Here is a 24,677-nt window from a genome sequence, read left to right as displayed (position 1 = left end):
GTAAAGTCATTCCTAAAATAGCCGTTGACATAGTTCATTGATTTGAAAGATTGGGAAACATTTACGCGGTATAAACTAGCAGCACATTCTATGCGATAAATGACCCCTTTAATTTATATGATGAGATTGATGTGCACTCGTGCTTTCGTTTTCGGCAAGCTGAGAGACAGAAAATAACTGACCTTATTTCTGAGTACAGGAATAAATTACTCCGTAAATAAGAGGTTATAATAAAAATACTTTATTTCAATTGTTGGAGAGCAATACATATCAAAGACAAAATATAGCTAAGGCAGTCGAAATGCATCCACTAAAATCCCATAATGAGTCACCTGCTAGAATAAGTGGTGGTAGCCTCATGGGGAGAGAGAATATTGTATTACTTGACACTTGACGTCAGAAGGGCAAGAGATGGGGAATAGCAATGTTTTTTAAATATGCATGATTGGTCTGAATCAAACTAAGTTGCTTTGGATAAAAGATTCAGCTAAATATCAAAATATTATTACATTTTTCGGAATGAAAGCACACTCAACACTGCAGAAACTCAATGCTTGTTTTCTCTTGAGAATGTACACAAATATTTACAGGTAAACACTTAGTGAGAGTCAGTGGCTATTTCTGAAAGATGGACACCAATGCAGTTTGGATTAATGGTATAATTAAAGTGGTAAACTGAGACCCAAAAGTGGATCCAAAAGTTGTTCATCGCAATTGTTCATTCAAATGTGTATAAAACAGTTAATTGCACGCGAGTTGTACATTTGAGAAACACAGGGGTCATACCTTACTGCATTGTGGCCGCTGTTTCAGGTGTAAGTAATGCTGTGATGTGTTTGCACCAGGCGTTAATGTCTTGATTGTTGAAACACAAAGTTTGAGACAAAATGAAGGATTTTGTTTCAGCAGGGCAAGCTCTTTGTCTACAGACCTGCACTCTCTGAGGAGCCTTACGTTCCCAGTGGACACATTTTCCATCTCTTTTCTTTCTCTCTCACTCTGTCACTCACACAAATGTGGACATGCATGCACGCACGCACACACACACCCTCTCTTTCTCTCTGTCTCCCACTGTCATCCTCCCTCTCCCTCCCTTCCTTTGCGGACATGCCCTCTCTCTGTAGTGCTCAGCTGATGCATAAGCAGAGTATTCCAGCCAAGTCTCACACATTACCTCAGTGTGAGAGGAGGAGCATTTTGAGGGATTTCAACTGTAGGAGTCTCTGGTGTGACAGGGGGGTGAGGATGCAAAGGATGAGGAGGTTTGTCTCTCTCTTCGGCTAGGGCAGTCTTCCTCGGCTAGGGCAGTCTTCTTCAGTCCTGGTTCTGAAATCCGCAGTGTGTGCTGGTTTTTGTTTCAACCTTAATATCAGGAAGCAATTCACACCCAAAAAACCAGATGAGGTCAGTAATCTGTGTAATGAACCACTTTAATTGATCAGTTAAGTACTGAGAAACAACAAAAGCCGTAACACCCTGCAGCTCACCAGGATCAAGGAGTGAGGAACACTGGGCTAGGGCTACTTGAGGGAGTTGATGCAGGCGCAGATCTTGAGTGCAGGCCCCAGCCGAATGTTCATGATGCTCATTAGGTGATTCTCAGTTAGCAGCAGCAGGGCCTGGCCGTCAATCTCCTGTGAGCGGAACTCCTCAGCAATGTCCTGGCAACCTGCAAGGAGACCAGAGTGGTGGTAGTGATGGTCAGTCATTTTTTTCTAAAAATTCTCATTCATAAATTATTATTTATGCAAAAATACTGTACATGAGAAGGAGTGAGATATTGTCACTCAAGGCAGAGTGCTGTAGATCAGAGACAACATCTCACGGCAAGTCACTCCTTCTCATGTACAGTATTATTTTTACCAACACATTTATATATATATATATATATATATATATATGTAATTATAACATTTTTACGACAGCAATTAGCTCTTTTGAACAGTTACTACGTTGAATATCTCTGATACAATGAATTAAGCAATGAATGTAAACATAGAGGTTTGGTTTTGCCAAGTTAGGAGTGACTTATCGTGTCATAATGTCACTCCTTCAAATGCCTCTCAGCCAATCACAATGAAAGGTCTGAACAAACTGCTGTATAATAAAGAATATAGAATTACAAAATAGCATATTACAGTTACAGCCTACATTTGCATTTGTTCTTTTGACTAGAATTTTGGCTTTCAAATGGTTTCTATGTACAATAAAATTAACTTCAGTAATTTATTATTATACATTACAAAATGCAAATAAGAGTTTAAAATGAAATGTAAAAGTTTTTGGAACAGATTATTTTAAAATTAGAATGTTCCATAAGTTATTGCCAATAAAGGACTTTTTAAATGTAATAGAGGAGGAACTTTTCTAGACTTTAAGCTCTCTGTATTCTACAACCTTATTTAAGGACAAATATTAGAGTGCTATCTAATGAGCCAGGGACTCAACACTATTACTATTACTCCAAGCAGACAACTTAAGCCAAACAGTAACTGAGTCCCCCAGTATATGAATTCTGTACTGTAATCCTACCTCAATCTGTAACCCTCTCTGCTTTGAATAAAGTTCTAAAAGTGTGGATTGTCTGCTTAAATTAAAAAAAGAAAACAACAAAGACATTGCTCTTTGGAGGCTATTCCCAGTTATACAGCTACATCAGCAGTGGCGATCAATGATCATTCCTCTGCATTGCACGTTGCACACTCATCAAACGGGAGGTAATTAAGCCGATTAAACTAATTAGATGGCCAAGAATTTTCCACACCACTGAGGAATCCCCTACTCCTTGCTGGGGAAGTTTGAATGAAGTTTACTTCAGTTTGACTTAAAATCATTCTCTCTAATTAAAAGTAGTCTGTTAATCTGTGTTCATTTATTGCTTTTTTAATTGCCTATTTAGAGTTAAGAGTGGCAAGTTAAGAGTTCAGATGTAATGTGAACATTACTAAAGATAATGTTTATTGGCACTTGAACTAAATTTAAATAAATGAGCAGCTGTCTCAAATAAGCTCCTTTACTGGTTAAATTACTCAAGGCTCCACTGAACAACTAATTACACTCAGTCAATCATTCTGAATGCATGTCTGTATTCCAATTTGTTCACAAAGCTCAAAAGAATAAATATCACTTACTTATTTGCTTCTGTTAGCACAAACCCTTCAACCCCCTGTCTTTAACACAGAATTAATGGTTGACAAATGACAGTGATTTGAAATCCAGACCCGTATTCAGTGAAATTAATTGCTCCATCAAACTTACTTAATTTAGAAATGAACAACAGACTGTGCCGTTTTTCAGGAGAATGGTAAATGACTGGCATTTATATAGCACCTTTATCCAAAGCGCTGTACAATTGATGCTTCTCATCCATTCATACACACACTCACACGCCAACGGTGATTGGCTGCCATGCAAGGCACCGACCAGCTAGTCAGGAGCATTTAGGGGGTTAGGTGTCTCCGGCTGCCAGACGACTGCTCTTACCACCTGAGCTAATGTCGCCCCCAGAGAAGAACAAAGAGTTTGAACAGAAACGACGCGCAATGTAGATGAGTCAGTTTTCCATTGCTGTGAGCATGCCAAGCATGCAAGGGCGCACCTGGCAGTGTGTACACGAAGGCGCAGACTTGGTCCACGGTCCACAGAGCAGGGATGGACGGAGAGGTGGGCGGGCTCCCACCGCTGTCCGCTGTTTCTCTCTCCCGCTCCAGCTCCGCCTGCCGCCGTCGTCTGGTTGTCATCGGAATGGGAGGGTCGTCCTCCTCTTCAGCTTGCAACGGCCACCAGCCAGTGCTCTGGGCTGTCTGGAACACAGTGTAGGATAAGACCGGGATCAAATATGTAATTGTTTTGGATTTAAATACTTTTTCTGTGCTCGGCAGTTTTCTGGTCAAACTGAGCCAGCAGAGAGGACCAGAAGGTGGTGTTTGCACTTTTTGAGAATATTTCATAGGCTCCAATGAACCAGACAAGCTCAGTAAAGCATAGAAAAGTATTTAAAACCAAAACAATTACATACCTGACCCAGGTCTTTATAGGAATCCTGGTCCATTATTGTAATGCAATGATTGACACTCCCCAAAATAACTCGGCAAGGTAGGATGCATTCATAACCTCTCCAATGCCATAACCTCTCGCACAGGTTAATAACATAATTGTTATGGGCCGGGCATTTTGACAGATGTACCTGTCGGAGGAAACACTCCCTGGAGCCGCCCACCAGCCTGCTGGGCCTCCGTCCCCGTCTGCGGTCCTTGCCACGATTCCAGTGGCCAGTTCGAGTGGCTTTCGGCGTGCTGATGCGCTTGGTGTCACTGACGTTAAACCTGAGAATGGTGGAGCATGCAGGGTTACAGATAGAGCAGGGTAGAGTCTGCAGCCTCCCTCACACACCCGTTTTCAGTCTATTTCTCGATCTTTTTCTCAATCCCATCACTCCCTACTGAAAAAACAGCTCAAGCTAGGTTTTGAAACAGGTAGCTGGTTGACCAGTTCAGACCAGTTCCGTACTCAATATGTTTTGACTAGCTCAAGCTATGTTTTTAAATAATTTCAAGCTGGTCATATCTGGATTTTACACCAGAGCTTTCTCTCTGAACATTCTATTCATCAGAAAAGCATCAATTAAATGTTCCAACTTAAATAATGCTCAAACCTGGTACCAACATTCATGCCACGTTCGAAATCACTGAGATCACTTATGTGAACATTAACTGAAGTTCCTGACAAGTATCTGCATGATTTTATGCATTGCACTGCTGCCACATGATTGGTTGATTAGATAATCGCATTAATAAGTAGGTGTACAATAAAGTGCTCAGTAAGTGTATATTCTGTATAGTGGAGTCAACTAGGATGGCCTGTCTTCATCAGCATGCTTTCTCAAATCCTTAAAGCAGAATTAGCATGTTAAGGACATTTGAGTGTTTCTTAAAATGAAAAATGTTATACAGCTAAGATCCATGGAAAATCATGAAGCATGCTATTACAAACCTAAAAGAGAAACATGAACACAAAGTGTATTTGCAGGCTTTTCTGATGCCAGAGCCTATCTGACAGCATTGTGAACATTAAACACATGCGCAGTGGAACCATTTCTCTGACATCATCAAGAGATGCCAAAGAATATGGCTGTGCATGTGCTAGTTCCATTGTGGGCAACTTCAGATTTCCTTTGAATTAAAAATTTCTTTTTTAAGCCTTACAATATTGTTTTAAAAATCTCCCAAACATCCTAAGATGTTGCAGTTTTGGGTTCAAACTCTATGAACGACCCAGGCTTGGGCATGGCTTCAGTTCTCCAGCAGGGGCAGAGCTCACCTTCGGACACACGTGGTAGAACAGAAGCGGTTGGACCTGAGGAAGGTGTAGGCATAGCCCCTTTTCCCACAGAACTCACAGTGCAACATGTCTGCCTGCACCTCATCCATACCATCTGTGGTGAGGGAGGCAGAGAGATAAAGAGAGAGACAGGGAGAGGACCAGAGATAAAAGGGTAATGTGGGTGAATTTGGACAAGTGATAGACAAGTAGTAAGAAACCAAGAAACAAGTCTGGTCCTTATGTTCACAAACACCAATAACAGACTAAAGGAAATCAAAAGCCTAGCAATTGAATACTGACTAATCAGAAACATCTGAGAAGTCAACTGTCCAATTGCTACCAATTCCGACATGGATCACCCAATATAGATGAAAATACCCTGAAATGAAAGTTTCACCACGTATTAATTGTTTAATTTCAAATCCAATGTGCTGCAGTACAGAGCCAAAAGAACAGAAATCCTACCACTGTCCAAATACACACAGACTGCACTGTAAAGCATATGGAACAATATGGGAAGTGATGAACATGGCAGGTGATGGCATCTGAGGGGAACTAACCGTCCGTGGCCAGGTCATCCATGTCGGTATCTGTGGAGTTCCAGGCGTACATGAGGGGGTTGCTGACCTCACTCCCCGTCATCTCAAGGAAGGCCTCAGGATGTTTGGCCAGCTGCCCCACCATCAGTGAGGAGCGGTTCACCTTTTTGGGGGGTTGGGGGGTGAAGTGGGACATCATGTCATAAGAACTCCTTACAAAAACCTACAATAACTTCCAATCCCATAACCAGCCTTTAGGTTCTACCATTTAACCCAGCTGCTCTGCTGCCCGAAGCTGCTCTCATTCATTTACTCCCCATTGTATCCTAAGACCGAAATGCTTGTCCATTTATTATTTGTATTCATGATTTGAAAATTCACATTATACCCTTCAAGGGACATATTGAGGTCACATGGTTTATCCCAGTGATTCATGGTTTTCAGAAGGAAACCTGCAGATTTTATGTGGTGAACATACTGGAAATGGCTTCAGCCCCTCCTGGATTACGAAGCCCTCGATGAGATGCATGAGAACCTGGGGTTGGACGACAGCATGGGGGAGCTGGCTCTCAGGATGCCCCAGGTGACTGGTGGGATTGGGCAGGCTGTTGCTTGGTACCCCGGCAGTTGGGAGGGGATCTTGGGAAGAGCTTGTGTGAAGGGGCTTCGCAGAGGAGTGTGCTGGTTGGACGTTGTCAGTTATTCTCTCTGTGCTTGATTGCCTGCTGCCAGCTATGGGCCCAGAACAAAGGACAAGATCAAAGGCTTCCAACTCAGGTCCTGCAGACCTTTGCTGGAATGTGTTTGACACAAATGTGTTAAAACAATAATCACCAAATATTTCCCAAATATTTCACATACTGTCTACTGCTGGATTTAATTACGTTTGATTAAGCTTTTTTCTGAACAGCTATTTTTTATTTCATACCCTCTGAGTTTAACCTGCTGAATATTCCTTATGAAAGAAATGAGTTGTTGGAATCATACTTGCATTATTACATTGTATGTTCAAGACTGGATGTAATATCTGTGTCCTTCAACAAATTCCAGGCAGCTTTCTTAGTTACAGTGATCTAGATCCAACTAACAATAAATTATTCTTCAGTCATAAAACTGACTGATACCTGGACTCAACTAAACATAAATAACATACTGAAATGCCTTTAATGTCATGGTGGGAGGTAATACCCCTTGTTACCGCCTGAGGGCTGAGGATCATTGCTTCCACCTGATCCTCGTTAACTCCAGGGTAATTAATAAGGGTTGTTTTATTTTGTTTTATTTTGTTTTGGCTTTAATTCTGTTGGTTTTCGTTGCTCCCTCTGTTCCGGGAGAAGGGATACCAGTGCAAGACATTAAATAATACAAGAAACATGATCCACCAAGGTACTTAGTTGCCATCTACGTAATTTTTGTGGAAAAGCAACCAAATGTCCTGTGGAAATTACTGAGTGTGCCTTTAATGCAATTTTCGTACATGCTTAAGTTTTTATCTAGAATCCTGTTTGCAGGATCTGTGATAATGAAGCCTAAATTTATTAACAATACACAGCTGACTTGTTAAGTCAGGTCAACGACTTAAGGTACCTGTATTGGTTAAGTTGGTGTGGGTGTTTCTACAGTTGTCCTCCTGATGAGCAGGCGTCAGCTCAGTGGGTAGTATCTGGGTACTGTCTGCAGCTGGAGAGTACATGAGGTCCGTCATCTTCTCATTGCCTGGGCACGCCAAACAGATTGGCTGCACCTGCTCTCCAGTGTCCATTTCATGCAATGACACCATTTGATATTTTGTGGATAAGTCCTGAAAACATCAGAGATGTTTATAAGTGATTTTGTATTATCTGTTCCAGAAATATTAAAGAAATGCCTTACATTTTAGTCATTTTGCAGGAACTTTTAATCCAAAACTTACAAGTGCACAAGTTCCTCAACAAGTGAAAAGCATGAAACGCGTAAATACCAAAACTAGAGTCCACCACTGAGGAACCAGAACAGAGAACAGGTGTGACCGTGCAGTTGACCACCAGGTGCTCATAATGAGGGGACCACAAGGCAACCAGAGCTGGCAGACCGGAGTGGTCCAGCTGGGGTATAGGGAGCAAATAGAGTCCGGATGTAAAGTGGAGCAGTCCTCTTAGCAGCTTGGAATGTGCTTTGAAGCGGATGCTTGCAGCGATAGGCAGCCAGTGGAGGGCGATGAAAAGTGAGGTGACATGAGCTGACCGGGACTGGAGATGGATTGCAGAAGGGGAGGGGATGGGGTCAAGAGGACAGGTGGTTGGGCGGTGGGACGTGAGGAGTTTCAAGGTGACAGAATCAAAGAGGGGAGAAAATGAGGACCAGGAGTTGAGAAAGGTAGGAGGGTCATAAGCAGTCGAGGGTTGGGGAAGGAATTGCAGATTCTGATCTGATTCCCAGCTGAATCACCACTGTTGGAGCCTTCAGCAAGGCCAACAGCCTGAATTGCTTTTGTATATCAGGTTTTATTTTTAAGGTCATTTGTGTGTATAAGTATTCATTCATGAATTCTAATTTGTTTGTGTTGTTTGGCTTGTGTTGTTTTTCAGTTCAATTGTTTGAATAAGCATGAAATTAATTCAAAATTTAAACGTAATGATGATGATTATTATGATAAAATTATATAATTATATGAAAAATGTAAATCGATGTTTTTAAATTAACCTGTATCTTAAAAATGAATGATCACATTACTGCCCATTTTTAGACATGAATTATTGCTCTCAGAAGCAGAGCAGAGGTACATTAACAAAGTGACAGATAGATTTGATGGACCCACTGGCCGACCCGCTGTTTGCAGTCTTGGAGGCAGCAGCTGCCTTTCAGCCATCACTGAGGGAAGGAAAGTAGCTAGGGCTGGATGACTCACCTTTGGGAGCTCAGAAGGAGCTGTCAAATGGGCCTGCAGGTCCTTGCCAAATATTTGCGGAGGTGGAAGGTCCTGGCAAGGCACCTGGACCAGCGTCTTGCCTGCTGGGGTCTCCATAGAGGACTGCATCCAATCTGTCTGCCCCTGCCCTGACACTGAAGATAGGGGCCTTAGTTCAAGGGCTGAGGATGTGGTGGCCCTAGGGTCAGATTGGGAGCCCATGCAAGCTGCTAAGGAGGGAGCAGGGGAAAGACTGGGGGGCTTGTGGGCAGGGTCATGTGAAGGGGAAGCGGCACTGGCCTCGTGTTGAGAGGCCAGCGCACTTTGCTTGGCGGAGGAAGAGGAGGATGAAAGAAGAGTTGGTGTGGCAGTGAAGTGCTGTGATTGGACCTCAGACACAGATGTCACAGGGATCCATGGGGTCTGACTGGATGAGAAGAGGGGGGAGGTGGGTAGAGTTTCCTGTGAAGCAGCCTGGGGAGAAACAGACTGAACCAGCCTCTGGCCCCCATCGGGCTTTGGTTTGAGGAGCTTGCTGCAGTGCGCCATCTTGTGGCTGAGCTTGCATTGCAGCTTGTGCATCATCAGGGTGTGTGACTGGATTGGAGAGCACAGTCCTGAAATAGCAATATACAGAAATTATCTGAGTAATTAAGTGTACATATTGACCCACTTGCAGACACACGTGTCCACACACACACGCACACACACACACACACACACACACACAAACACAAACACATAGACACACAAATACACAGTATTTTTTGACGAGAAGGTTGCAGATATCCGCAGCACCTTCGCGACCACCTCTGTGCCTGCCTCCCTTTCTGTGCCTGCCCCCTGTTTCTCCTCTTTCTGTCCCCTTACAGATGCTGATGTGTCTTACCTCCTGCTCTCCCACCGCCCTACTACTTGTGCCCTGGACCCCATCCCCTCAAACCACCTTCAGGCAATCACGCCTGACATCCTCCAATTTGTCACCTCCCTTGTTAACTCCTCTCTATCCTCTGGTTGCTTTCCCTCATCATTCAAGAGGGCCTACATCACCCCACTCCTAAAGAAACCCACTCTGGACCCGTCCTGCATTCAAAACTACCGTCCGGTATCTCTCCCTCCTTTTCTATCCAAATACAATGAACGAGCTGCCTCCAAACAACTCTGTTCCTTCCTCTCACAGAATAACCTGCTGGACCCCCACCAGTCCAACTTCAGACCTGGCCACTTGACGGAGACCGCACTCCTCTCCGTCAATGAGTCCCGTCAGGCTGCACGAGCAGCCTCCCTCACCTCTGTTGTGATACTTCTTGACCTCTCTGCAGCCTTCGATATGGTCAACCACTCCATCCTCCTATCCTCCCTGGCATCTACAGGGATCTGTGGCACAGCCTTAGACTGGATTAAATCTTATCTCTCTGACCGGTCCTCCCAGGCGACCAGGGCTGGAAGAGTGTCAACCCCTTGCCCCCTTGTTACAGGAGTCCCCCAGGGCTCAGTCCTCGGACCCCTCCTCTTCTCCATTTAAACAACTCATGGCCTCTCATATCATTGTTATGCCGATGACACCCAACTCTTTCTCTCCTTCCCCCCATTGGACACACAGGTCTCTACCCGTATCTCCGCCTGCCTGAGAGAAATCCAGAGCTGGATGGGCAACCACCATCTAAAGCTCAACCCAAGTAAGATGGAGGTAATCTTCATCCCTGCTCTAACCTCTCCCTTCTCCGATTTTTCCATCTCACTAGGGGATATCACAGTGACCTCACCCCCTAGTGCAAGAAACCTTGGAGTGGTGATGGACAACAGGCTGTCCTTCTCCGGGAACATTGCTACGGTGACCCGGGCATGCAGGTTCTTCCTGTACAACATCCGGAGAATCCGACCCTTTCTCACCACCTACTCTCACCCCTACAACTGATGCAGAATGCTGCAGCCCATCTGATATTCAATGTTCCCAGACATTCACATGTCACCCCCCTGCTCAGCAACCTCCACTGGCTGCCTGTTATGGCTCGCATCAAATTTAAAACTTTGGTGCTCGCGTACCAGGCAGTTAAGGGATCAGCCCCTGTATATGTTCAATCACTTATCAAGACCTATACACATTTTTGTCATTTGGCACTTTAGTCATTATACACCAGCAAGACCCCTCTGTTCCTCCACTTCCTGCCGTCTGGTGCCCCCCCCTCGCCACAACTGTACTTCTCGCTCATGACTGCTGTCTGTCCTGGCCCCACGGTGGTGGAATGACCTCCCTGTAGAAGTCAGAAAGGCAGAGTCTCTGACCTCTTTCAAGCGTAGACTGAAGACTCATCTCTTCAGGCTACACCTTTCCCTCCCTAACTCGCCACCATGATTAGCCTTATATATGCCATAGACTATAATGGCACTTATATAGTTATATAGATATTGTTGTGTTTTGTATTAGCTATTGTATTGTTGTACTCAGGGTATTCTAACTGCCAACTGTGGTATGCTAGTTTGGAAGTTGATGTATTCTTCAAGGGTTCCAATTGTATCTGTATGGACTCGGACTCGGAAACGTACTGTCCTCTCAGGTCATCTTCACACTTCGTAAATGGTAAATTGTTGGCATTTATATAGCGCCTTTATCCAAAGCGCTGTACAATTGATGCTTCTCATTCACCCATTCATACACACACCGACACACCGACGGCGATTGGCTGCCATGCAAGGCCCCGACCAGCTCATCAGGAGCATTTGGGTTAGGTGTCTTGCTCAGGGACACATTGACACAGCCCGGCGGGGGATCGAACCAGCAACCCTCCGACTGCCAGACGACTGCTCTTACTGCCTGAGCCATGTCGCCCCATCGTTGTACGTCGCTCTGGATAAGAGTGTCTGCTAAATGGCTTGTAATGTAATGTAATGTAAAATGAAAAGGCAGATCACTGAATAGACAGACAAGCTATGCATGGACAGGAAATTGCTGATCATTTTTAATAAGTTTAATACAATGAGACAATTGGTATACTAGGGGGGACATATTTCTATAAAATTGTCCATCTTGTAGAAGGACTGAGGATAAATCCCTTACAAATATTTTAGCCTAGTCTGAACAGCTATCCTTAGTTTCCCCCGCAAAATTATTGAAGACATTTTACCTACAGTACTCTGCAAAAGTCTTAGGCACCTGTCTAACATTCTGTATAGATAAGATTCTTTCAAAAATAATTCAATGAAAGGTCCTAAATAAACGTACTATACATTTTACATTACATTTTAGTAATTTGGCTGAATAGTTAAAAATTGAATCAAATTAATATTTTTTGTGACCACCCTTCGGCGTTAAAACTGCATCACTTCTCTGAGATAGCCAACGCTGTCCTGCAGTTCTATAAGACAATCAGCAGGGAGGTTGTTCCAAGCATGTTGGAGAACTTACCACAGTTCTTTGGTTGGCTCCTTGCTTCTGATCTCAGACAGCATTGATCACGTTTTTATGTAAAAAGTAGTCATTTGCAGTAATATGTTAAAACTAAATACAAAAATGTAAATGTCTCTGTAAAATGAAATATTTAGGAAAATAAATATTTGGAAATCTGAAATGTGTTCTTTTATACTAACACATACAAAAAAAGAAACATATATATAATAAAGTATAGGGTGCCTAAGACTACTGCACAGTACTGCATATGTATGTATATATATTTTTTTATATTCATGGTTATTTTCTGTTTTTGTTTTCTGCATTTGCGTTTCAGTAGAAAAGATCAACTTTTTTCAGCATTTCTTTAGATAAAGTAACAATAAGTAATACACCACGTTTCAGTTAAAAACTTGATTGAGGCTATCTGGGATGAAGTGTAAGTGTATTGATGTAAGGTTTGCTGCCAGTCCGACCTTTCTTGGATGGGTCTGATTGCTGGGTGGACTTTGGAGTGCACGGGAATATCCTGGGGTGTGCAGGGGCCTTGGTGTGAACACTCTGTGGAGTAGGATGGCTGGTCTGCTGGGCCTCATTTTTCTCCTGAAGGGGTGGATGGCAAGTTAAAGCAATTGGTCCTTAGAAAAGGATTAGAATTAATCCTGTCCACTTTGACTCCGTGTCATTGAGTTGTTGACATCTCAAATTATTGTTATGTTCATAATTATATCATACAAAGACTGTGACATAATAAAACTGCAAAACGGCGACGCCAAATTATTAAAAAGACTCTCCGCTAGCGAGAACAGCAGTCAATGCATTGCTAGGTCATTTCAGCGCGGAATAATGTAAAACATGGCATGCTTCTTGTATGGGGTTTCCTACCCTTTCCAACAAGGTGTAATGTGTAATATTCAGGTGAAAGACAATTTAGGAATATCACTGCATTCACATAGCAGAAAGAATATACAGATGTGTGTAATTACAGGATTTGGTTTTGCTATAGGTAAACCCGTAATTGTACTGGCTAATGGGACTAACCTAATTTTGAAATAAAGTTCTATTTTAAATGTGATGCAGATTGGTTAGAAAGTGTTTGGGTGAGTAATCCTTTTCGCAGAGCTTTTTGGACACTTTGGGCATGCTTTACATTGCATTACATTATTGGCATTTGGCAGACGCTCTTATCCAGAGCGACATACAGTTGATTAGACTAAGCACAAGACAATCCTCTCCTGGAGCAATGCAGGGTTAAGAGCCTTGCTCAAGGGCCCAACGGCTGTGCGGATCTTATTGTGGCTACACCAGGATTAGAACCACCAACCTTGCATCTCCCAGTCATTTACCTTAACCACTACGCTACAGGCCGCTACATAAAGCTTTATAAAAACATACATAGTACAAAATAGGTGGAAATTGCCCTCTGGGGGGGCAAAGTGAAAAGGTTTAAAGAACACAAGACATGCTACTAACGTCCGGCACACTAAAAGGAACTGACCAGGATAGGACTGGACATCACTGTTTCACACCCTTGGATTAATAAAATCCTGTTCTGGATGTCCGTACTTCAAGTATCTAATCTTGATACTTCACTGCCTGCTGAAAATGCTCTTGCTGTCACTCATCTAACCACACTTCCCCTACACACACATAAATTCCCTGAAGCCACACCCAACTGGCACTGGCTCACCTGTCTGGAGGGGGGACGGGTAAGATGGAGGAGAAAACTGGCAGGTCAGGAGTGAGAATCAACTGCCAGAAAAAAGGAGGGACAAGGAGAGAGATGTGAAGAGAACAAGAGAATTAGAGGCCGATAGACAAGTAATGAAAACAATAGAGTGGAGCAAGAGAACAACCAAAATGAGAATGACAGAGATTGACAGAGCTTGGGAGACGATGTGAAGAATAAAACTGCAAAGACTGTAAAATAAGAAACGTGCTCAGTGAGTATATGCCTGAGGTTAATCTACAACTTACCCACAGCAGGGCACTTTCATGGTAAAACAACATAACCTACCCTTGGCTTAAACCCTTTTGTCTATTGCTCCAAAAGTTGGGGCATTACATTACATTACAGGCATTTAGCAGACCCTCTTATCAGAGAAATGTACAACAAAGTGCAAATCGAACACAGGGACAAGTATGATGAGGAATCTAGAGGACAGTACGGTTCCTGAGTCCTAGCGTGACCATATAGATACAATTGGAACCCTTGAAGAATACATCAACTAACGAACTAGCATACCATTGGCTAGAATACCCAAAGTACACCAATACAATACAATATCTAATACAATACAATACAACAATACTATATATAAGTGCCATTATAATCTATGGCATGCACAAGGCTAATCATGGTGGCGATTATGGCTTAATCAATAGTTCACACAACTGACTGTGGTAACACTTATTACATTATAACTGTCAGTTATATCCAATATATTATAGCACTATTGGAGCAGTTACTGGAAGGGGGAAGGTCTGTATTCCTTTATTTGCATGGATGGATTAAAAAAGGAGGGGTGGGTCTGTTCCATACCATCTGTGCATGCAGATAAATCTGGGCCTGGTTGGTGCTGGAAGAGCCATTCCCCACTTGCCAGGCCTGCTGGGATATCGAGCTCTGACCGATTGTGGAGCAGGAAACCTGTGTGTGGCTGTCCGGCTGAGCTGTCACTGGGGTGGGGGGCAGTGCCACCTGGGCGAGAGAGAGACAAACAGGTGTTGGAGACAGAGAGGACATCATGAGGAAGAGAAAGGTGAAGTTGGTTTGGAGGAATAGTTGACATTCTCTGCTCCTCGGTTCTTGGTGCTTGTGTTTATAAAAGGGGTCAGCGTAAAGAAGAACAAGGAGTCCTGGAAGTGATGGTATGGCCCCTACAGAGCCCAATCTCAACATCATCGAGTCTGTCTGGGATTACATGAAGAGACAGAAGCATTTGAGGCTGCCTGAATCCACAGAAGAACTGTGGCTAGTTCTCCAAGAAGTTTGGAACAATCTACCTGCTTAGTTCCTTCAAAAACTGTGTGCAAGTATTCCTAGAAGAATTGATGCTGTTTTGAAGGTAAAGGGTGGTCACACCAAATATTGATTCTTCTGTTCATTCACTTCTGTTCATGCATTTTGTTCATTGATAAAAATAAACTATTAACATTTCTATTTTTGAAAACATTCTTATTTTACAGCATTTTTTCACACCTGCATAATTAGACTGTGTCTATCAAGTGTCTGAACAGACCCCTGGAGGATAACAATAGAACTATATGTCTACATCTCTGCAGGTCACAAGATCAAGACAAATATATCATGGGAATTAAACAATGAAGAACCTTAAATGTGAAACAGAAAAACTGAGAATGAGAAACAAGTGCCAACATGCAAAACAAAACCACTTCAACATAACAAAACAAAAACAAAATAAGTACACCAAGAGTCTCTTTTCCTGTTGCATTGGAAAGACATTCACAAATGCAAACAGCTGCATTGCATTTTCTGACTGCTCACTTCCTGAGTGGTGTTTCTGCTTGGGTGGCACCTGCTGATTTGAGACCTGGCAGCAAACAAACAAGGGTCTCCTTATGCCAAGACATCGCACGGACTTCGGCACCACTTAAACCACAGGACAGACAAAGCAATCTTTAGGTGCCATAAGCTTTTACCAAAGGCTTTGGGAGAGACACTCACCGCGAGATCCTTCATGTCTTGATAGGAGCCAAAAACCTGCTTGTCTTTGGTTTGGTCTGAGAGCAGGATGCTGCTAATGTAGTGTGGGTTTGAGACTGTCACGCCTCCGGCCCAATAGACACAGGGGGGAGAGGGGTGTGTGTCATGAAAGCACCTCTGCAGTGCGTCTTTTGGTCAGAGTGTAGGAGTCTAGAGGAGTGGGAGTGTAGCTACCGAACTCAGAGAGGGACTGCAGGACTGAGATATGCTCCACTTGGGTGAGGAAGAGGAAGAGGAGTGGGAGAAAGAAATCTGTCATCTGTTTCCTGACCCTGCAGTCTAAAACGCGCACTCATCAAAGAGCACAGATGCACACACAAGCATACACAGAAACGCATGTGTTCTGACAGGATGTGACACTTGCAATAGACTTTGATGTGATGTTTGCACATGCAGCCTTGTTCACCTCACCTGCTGTCCCCCACTTCCTCTCCATATTAGCCACTGCATAAACCAGTTTCTACTCACACACTGAGTACCTCTGTCTACTCACACACTGCATAAACCTGTCTCATCACACACTGTGTACAACTGTTTCTACTCACGCACTAGGCTATGTACAGCTGTTTCTACTCACACACTGAGTACGCCTGTCTACTCACACACTGCATAAACCTGTCTCATCACAGACTTTGTACAACTGTTTCTACTCACACACTATGTACAGCTGTCTACTCACACACTGCATATAGGCTAGCTGTTCCAACTCACACACTGTGCATGCCTGTCTCTGCCCACAGTTTGAGCATACCTCTCTCTATTAACACACTGAATATACGTGCTCACACTTCAGACAGAACATGATCTGTGTTAAGGCCTGTGTTTCAAGCACAGCAGAGAGAGAAGCAGATAGTGGAATCAAGGAAAGCTGAAGCAGAACTGAAGTAAGCCATGCAGAGGTCAGCTGTTTCTCACCCATTACCAACAGAAACACACACACCTGCTGCAAGCACTGTGTGGCCATGCCTTGTGTACGTGGCACCACCTGTTGGATCGCCTACAGGAAGAGTATATCACTACAGAGGGACAAGAGCCTCCCTCCCAACAACCAAGCACAGAGCCAGAGTTTCCACAGGCTGGAAAGCACACAACACAGTGAAGTGTGGCACAACAGCAGTAAACATTGCTCTTTTGTGTTTTGAGCCCTTAGCATTGACTTCCAGGCAGCTACTGCCTCTGAGGCACATCCTGCCCTGAAAGAGTATGATCCATCAAGATGTACACCTGGAGACAGCTTCCGCTTAACTGTTCCCTGGATTCCAATGGCAACTGCTCAACGGCGCTTGAAGTTTGTTCATGGAGGCCGCGATGTTTGACTATGGGACATTTCTGCCACCAGAGCATGCACACAGGCATTTGCTTTTTTGGTACCTGAGCATTCACACTGGGTTCCTAAACATGAAGGTATGAATAGGAAAGGAATGAAAAGAATATTCTCTGTAGTTCAGAAAAAAATCCCTGGAGATGAATTAGGTAAGTGTGAAAAATATTTAGAATTTTAAAGTACTGAATTGACTTGAATGGACTTCAACAGGGAATTTAGCTTTTTGGCACAAGAGACTTAATAAACTGCAATACCTCTGGTAATAGCTGGAGCTTGTGAGCTTCTGGTCCCCTGGTATGATACAATCACCGCAGACCCTACCCGCATGGGTTAAATTTTCTTTTAAAAAACAACTTTTATTTTTGCAAATGTATGTAAGCTACATGAGGCTACTTGACGGTTTTCCAGCATAGCAGTTAGAAAGGAAAGGAAGTTTGAATGCAAGGTAGGTTCTTGAAGGGCAGGATGTGCCTCACAAGCAGCAGCTGCCTGGGTGTAAAAAAAATGCTGAGGGCTCAAAACACCAACAAGCAATAACATTACACCATTACACAAGTTAACAAACAGCACCACCTACTCCATAGCCATACTCCTACTCCACTGCTCGCAGCCATACCAGGAATATTTTGTTCACACAGAAGGAAACAAAGGTTCAGTAATTAGTGACATTTCAGTGCACCCTGCTCCTGCCAAAAGACTGAAGCTAGGAGGGTGTGGGCTTGGTCAGTACTTGGAAGAGAAACATCCCAGAAAACTGGGGGGGGGGGCCTGTAGCATAGTGGTTAAGTTAAATAACTGGGACGCGCAAGGTCGGTGGTTCTAATCCCGGTGTAGCCACAATCAGATCCACACAGCCGTTGGGCCCTTGAGCAAGGCCCTTAACCCTGCATTGCTCCAGGGGAGGATTGTCTCCTGCTTAGTCTAATCAACTGTACGTCGCTCTGGATAAGAGCATCTGCCAAATGCCAATAATGTAATGTAACTAAGTTGCTGCTGGAAGTGGTGTTGGTGGGCAAGTAAGGGGCCATCCTCCCTCTGGTCAAATTACCCTCAATGCCCCAGTGCAGTGATGGGGACACTGCTGTTTTACAGACCTTAAACCGAAGTCCTGACTCACTGTGGTCATTAAAGATCCCCTGACACTCCTTGCAAAGCCCTGGTGTCCTGGCTAAATTCCCAACCTGGTTCTTTTATCCTGCCACCAAAATCTTCCTCTGATTCTATGCTCACCACACTTTTCCACCTTAGCTGATGTATAGTGAGCATTCTGGCACAAAAAGTGTAATTGTCCATCTGTGGCATGTTGGTTTGATAAGCAGAACAATCCAAAGACCACGCCTACTGGATAAGTAGGCGCACACCTGCAGGGGGAGGTAGGAGGTGCCTGGGTGCTGCCAGAGGAGGGAATGCTGGCCTTCTCCCTGTCTGTCTCACCTGAACCCCACCCTTCTGTCTGTCTGGAGCTCCCACCATCCATCTCTTCTGGATTGGTGGGCCTGGGGGGCTAAGCAGTAAGGAAGGAAAGAGAGGGGGATTAGCTCTCAATCTGTGCCATAAAGTTTTGATTATGGGCTGACTGATGTTACCAAATGATACCAGGTTTGATAGCAGAAGGTAGCTCTAACAAATTGTTACTTCTGCACAAACAGACATTTTCATTTGATGCGGACCATGTAATTTGCCTCTATCTTTTTACCCCCCTTCTGATTGCTGCCGAATGACCTGATTCTTCTTTTCACGATATTTAAGCTGTGTTTACCTGATCCAGCGTTTAAACTAGGTTTGCAGCCTGGAAGACCTCTATAGTTGCTGTCTGAACTATTCTCACCATAATGAAGACGGGAGGTGTGCATTGCACGTTGAATAAACGCCCACCATGCTTTGCGAAACTTCACACCGTCATCAAGGTGTAATTTAACCAGACTAGCCATTAGCCTACGTCCTGAATCAGCAGCTGGTAACGCGGAATAATCGGGAAAGTAGTTTAAATGGGGACGTGAAAAATAGCAGACATAGGCCTATCTTAAAAATATATAGCCATAACCAAAATATAGCCTTGTTAGACTAATTGAGTTAGATGGTGGTCATTAGGCTACCAGTCTAACCGTTGATGCTTAGCTAGATAAAGTTTAAATTAGAAACCTATTGTGCATAGGCATACTGTTGTTAGGATGTCAAAAGCAAATGTTATTAAATCTAAAAACGTCCAAATGAAAACTAGATCTACTGAAACAAAAGTGAGAACTTCAGAAACTAAACAGAAAACAAATACGGACTCCCGTGAAAAGAGGTCATCGAGTAGTCAAAGGTGTCACCATAGCAACGAACATCAAGCCAAGAAGACACTTGTCGACCATAGGGCAAAAAGGAAAACCGAAACGACTGTGGCTTCTCAAAAACATAAAACTTCAGATCAGAAAGAGCAGCATGTGCACCGAACACGACACAGAACAGGACATGAATGTCCAAGGTAGGAATAATGTAACATTAGCCTATCCCGCTCATTTTGATGGCAAAGATCGCCTAACGTCAACTAAGTTATGTTAGAGCCTGTTGCTACAGGTAATTTAGGGTGAGTTGGTCTAAAATCCGAAATAAACTCCTGAAAAGTAATTTGTAGGTCATGTTTTAAAGGTTTCTGACTTTCGACTGAACAAGAGATGTCTTGTTAACACCAGCAACATATTTCATTATCTATGAGACAGTAGCTAAGTTAACTAACTTAGTTTAGGGCACAACAACGAGACTTAACTAAGTCACTTAGTTGTGCATATTAATATGGGCTACAATGTGTTGAGGATCCTAACGTTATTTTTCTTGTAACGCAGTAAGGAGGCATTTACGGTTATTGCTCCAAACGCAAAGAAAAGGAATGAGATACAGCGAAGTAAGTTATTACAGCTATAACGCTAGGCGAAGTAGAATTGTAACGTTTTCATGTTTGCCTATTATGTGTATGCAGTAATGGGTCACCACTCAGTGAAATTGTGTCCACGTTTTAGGACTTCACACGATTATTAATACGCTATAGCTACGGGTGTTTGTTTGGCTGCAATGTAGTGGAAGTTATCATTATCATCATCGCCATAACAATCAACAACATCACATAGCAGGTTTCTTATACTGAAACATTAGGCCTGTTCATATTCGCTTTTTCAGAGGCCAAGGCTGAGCTGTCAGCTCTGGAGGATTTCAAACTGAGACGCGCGATGGGCTACGTGTCTATCGCCCCCAGCAGAGTAGGTAAGAACATGTGCAATTCATTCCAAGGTTTATTATCGTATATCTATATATATATACATTTTTTGCATGTTTGTCACACTTAAATGTTTCACATCAAACAAATGTAAATATTAGTCAGACAACACAAAATGCAGTTTTTAAATGAAGGTTTTTATTATTAAGGGAGAAAAAAATCCAAGCCTACATGGCCCTGTGTCAAAAAGTGATTGCCCCCTAAACCTAATAACTGGTTGGGCCACCCTTAGCAGCAACAACTGCAATCAAGCATTTGCGATAACTTGCAATGAGTCTCTTACAGCACTGTGGAGTATTTTTGGCCCACTCATCTTTGCAGAATTGTTGTAATTCAGCCACATTGGAGGATTTGAGAGCATGAACCGCCTTTTTAAGGTCATGCCACAGCATCTCAGGATTCAGGTCAGGACTTTGACTAGGCCACTCCAAAGTCTTCATTTTGTTTTTCTTCAGCCATTCAGAGGTGGACTTGCTGGTGTGTTTTGGATCATTGTCCTGCTGCAGAACCCAAGTTCGTTTCAGCTTGAGATCACGAACAGATGGCCGGACATTCTCCTTCAGGATTTTTTGGTAGATAGCAGAATTCATGGTTCCATTTATCACGGCAAGTCTTCCAGGTCCTGAAGCAGCAAAACAGCCCCAGACCATCACACTACCACCACCATATTTTACCGTTGGTATGATGTTCTTTTTCTGAAATGCGGTGTTACTTTTACACCAGATGTAATGGGACACACACCTTCCAAAAAGTTCAACTTTTGTCTCGTCAGACCACAGAGTATTTTCCCAAAGGTCATGGGGAACATCAAGATGTTTTCTGGCAAAATTGAGATGAGCCTTAATGTTCTTTTTGCTCAGCAGTGGTTTTCGTCTTGGAACTCTGCCATGCAGGCCATTTTTGCCCAGTCTCCGTCTTATGGTGGAGTCATGAACACTGACCTTAACTGAGGCAAGTTAACTTTGGATGTTGTTGTGGGGTCTTTTGTGACCTCTTGGATGAGTCGTCGCTGCGCTCTTGGGGTAATTTTGGTCGGCCGGCCACTCCTGGGAAGGTTCACCACTGTTCCATGTTTTCGCCATTTGTGGATAATGGCTCTTACTGTGGTTTGCTGGAGTCCCAAAGCTTTAGAAATGGCTTTATAACCTTTTCCAGACTGATAGATCTCAATTACTTTCTTTCTCATTTGTTCCTGAATTTCTTTGGATCTCCGCATGATGTCTAGCTTTTGAGGATCATTTGGTCTACTTCAATTTGTCAGGCAGGTCCTATTTAAGTGATTTCTTGATTGAGAACAGGTGTGGCAGTAATCAGGCCTGGGTGTGGCTAGAGAAATTGAACTCAGGTTTGATAAACCACAGTTAAGTTATGTTTTAACAGGGGGGGCAATCACTTTTTCACACAGGGCCATGTAGGTTTGGATTTTTTTTCTCCCTTAATAATAAAAACCTTCATTTAAAAACTGCATTTTGTGTTTACTTGTGTTGTCCTTGACTAATATTTAAATTTGTTTGATGATCTGAAACATTTAAGTGTGACAAACATGCAAAAAATAAGAAATCAGGAAGGGGGCAAACACTTTTTCACACCACTGTATATATACTGTGACATATACAGATTTCAAGGAGTCATGGCATGCAAACAATATGCAACCAAATACAAAACATGACTATTTTATTTGACATTATGTTCATTTGTCTCAAACATTGGAATGCGGGGCTATGTATAAAAAGTACTGTAGATACTACATGGTGAAACCAATATGAGAATCTGCACTTTGACCATGTATGAATTGTTTGATTACAAACAGAGGAAATAAAACATTAATAGGAAAAAGGAGAAAAAGGCAAGGTATGCCCAGACTGGTACTGTATATATATATATATATATATATATATATATATATATATATATATATATATATATATATATATATATATATATATATATATATAATTTTTCCATTGCTATCCTGTCAGCTATCAGGCTTCTTCTGGATCTGCCCCAATGTGTTGTATTTTCCAACTTTAGGCCAACTACTAACTACTTTCGTCATAAACGGAGGACAGGCGAAATTAAAATTCAGACTTGTAATACTGAAAATCCCCACAGCAGGGTGCAGTAATGCAAGCTTTCTTTAACTTTGCTCTTATTAAAATGAAAGGCAAAGTGTCCCTTGATTTAAATTGTCTTCTATTTTCATACAGTATGCCAAATGTCAGTAACAAAATGTAATTTAAATCTGTAGTTTATATGCAAATAATGAGTGTGGTGTTACTGTGGGTCTTCTGAGTTACTCTTGGCCTGATTATTAGTTTTGAATTGTTTTGCTATTTCAGGAGGATGCTTAACTTTGGAAGAGGTTAGGAATAAACAACAACAAGACATTCAAATGAGTCAAAAGCAAAAACAGGTATCATTATGACAAATTATGTACATGCCTCTTGCATGCTTATCATATTTGGTTAATGTATTTGCATTATTATTTATCAGATCACAGTCTGCAGCACACAACAGTCTTAAAATGAACCAATGTATAGAGATATCATACTGAAACATTAATGAAGCAATTGATTAAATAATATTTGCCTGTTTTATTTTGCTAAAGTCTTTGGCAATCTATGTCATTAACAGAATCAACTTTGATTTGTGATCTTTTTTTTGCAGGTGAAAGGATATGTGACAAAACCTTCTGTCCTACATAAATTATAAATGAGATTTTAATAGCAAGTTTAACTGTAATGTACTCACTCGGGAAAAGGAAAAAGAGGGTGTACATCAGGGTGGATAATGGTTTATACCAGTAGTTCTCAAACTTGGTCAAATTATTTGTACTAAAGCTTTAACTGAAAGATTTTTATGATATGTATCCACAATTTAATCAGTATGTAAATGTTTTGCTCAGAAATGCTCTGTTCTGTTTGTGTTATTATTTTTCAACATTTTTGTTAAATTTCAGGAGGTACATACATTATTTAGCAGCCCAGAGATTTGGTTATTGTCGCATTGAAAAAATGATCGGAATCGGTGAAGCTCACTAGCTGACCTTATTAATTGTTTACTAAAAGGTTGAAATGTCACTAATTACTGAACCTTTGTTTCCTTCTGTGAGAACAAATTATTCCTGGTACCCACCATTGTAACAAAGAACTAATGGCTTTTTTAATTGATGGTCTTAAATCCTAATTGGGATTCCATTACCAGTTCAGTCAAAACTATTCAATTGAGCACTAAGGCAGAACAAAAACAGGATATACAGGGGTCTCTCTACAAGTATGAGAGACACTGATATTTACAAGTGAATGTAACATTCTGTCATTTGTTTCGTCAAAATTACCAGTTTGCTTACAAGAAAGTAAAGTGCTGTATTACTTAATTTGTACCTATGACAATATTATAATTAATAAAATTACAACTATATGTACTGAAGAAGTACAGACTATATTGTGGTACAGTGGTTATCTTAAATTGTTGTATCATATTGTTTTGTAATGGTTAATTTTGCTGCTTAGTTGCACTTGCAATTTTGCAGAAGTAAATTATAAACCATCAATAAGGGATTCATATGGGCCAGTAGACTAATTTAATCTTTTAAAATGTGTCAAAAACTGTTCTGTTTTGTGCTGTTATAAACATTAATCTATCGGTCTATGTACAGCTACAAATAGGACAAATACCAATTAGCTTGTCTATTTGGAGGTTTACATTTACAAATGTAAAAAAGTTATATAGTTCAACCAAAATGTTTCTACTTTTTGAGTGGGACGAAAACAACACTTGGTTCTCCTATATTTCAACCTTTTAGGTTGAGAGGTTTATAGGACTGTGACCTCCTTGGTTTCACATTAATTAACCGTTTAAACCAGCAAAAAGTGTTGAACAGAAAAGTAATTGTGCAGTAAGGTATCATTTGTAATTGGCACAACGACCTAAAACTAACTTATTATGAAATGTCAAAATCAGAACAAATATTAGCTAGTATGTGTACCATTGTATTTATAGTATTTAAAAACGACAATACCCAGAAGCCAGAACGACACTGCAGCGGAATGTTTTGCTTCAATTTTTCATTGACTAAAGAATACAGTTCCCCAAATATTATTTTAGCTAGATATCAATCACGTTTGCCGTTTGTTTTCTTATACACGTAACAATGTTTCTTACATTTGTCGGATCTACAATACGTTCCGTATATTTAGTTTGATGTAGTGAACTTACTAGTTAAATAGCTAGT

At 42.0% G+C, this 24,677-nt stretch overlaps 1 protein-coding gene and 1 long non-coding RNA gene across 4 annotated transcripts; one reads left to right on the top strand and one right to left on the bottom strand.

Annotated features, from left to right (window-relative positions):
* Positions 1–262: 262 nt before the first annotated feature.
* Positions 263–18,682, bottom strand: LOC133125820 (polyhomeotic-like protein 3). Of its 3 annotated transcripts, none has more exons than XM_061237478.1 (12): positions 18,622–18,682; positions 14,679–14,837; positions 12,613–12,739; positions 8,749–9,365; positions 7,449–7,662; positions 6,340–6,593; positions 5,883–6,024; positions 5,320–5,434; positions 4,187–4,325; positions 3,599–3,803; positions 1,488–1,669; positions 263–1,362 (listed from the first exon to the last, which is right to left on the bottom strand). In XM_061237478.1, the coding sequence occupies exons 1-11, from the start codon at positions 18,658–18,660 to the stop codon at positions 1,521–1,523; spliced, it is 2,160 nt and encodes a 719-aa protein (XP_061093462.1). In that variant the 5' UTR covers positions 18,661–18,682; the 3' UTR covers positions 263–1,362; positions 1,488–1,520. The 3 variants fall into 3 exon arrangements, with proteins under 3 accessions (XP_061093462.1, XP_061093463.1, XP_061093464.1); XM_061237479.1 differs by lacking the exon at positions 18,622–18,682 and adding an exon at positions 15,825–16,114; XM_061237480.1 differs by lacking the exon at positions 18,622–18,682 and adding an exon at positions 13,827–13,888 and having other exon boundaries at positions 14,679–14,792.
* A 526-nt stretch (positions 18,683–19,208) lies between these two features.
* Positions 19,209–23,821, top strand: LOC133125733 (uncharacterized). The gene is made up of 5 exons (XR_009708443.1): positions 19,209–19,657; positions 20,016–20,074; positions 20,347–20,430; positions 22,783–22,856; positions 23,111–23,821. It is a non-coding gene; the product is annotated as an uncharacterized LOC133125733 (long non-coding RNA).
* The last annotated feature ends 856 nt before the right edge of the window (positions 23,822–24,677 follow it).

The sequence above is a fragment of the Conger conger genome, chromosome 4 (assembly GCF_963514075.1).
Source record: "Conger conger chromosome 4, fConCon1.1, whole genome shotgun sequence".
Classification (NCBI taxonomy): Eukaryota; Metazoa; Chordata; class Actinopteri; order Anguilliformes; family Congridae; genus Conger; species Conger conger.
Note: the sequence above shows the minus strand (reverse complement) of the source record. Positions and strands in the feature narration are given on the sequence as shown.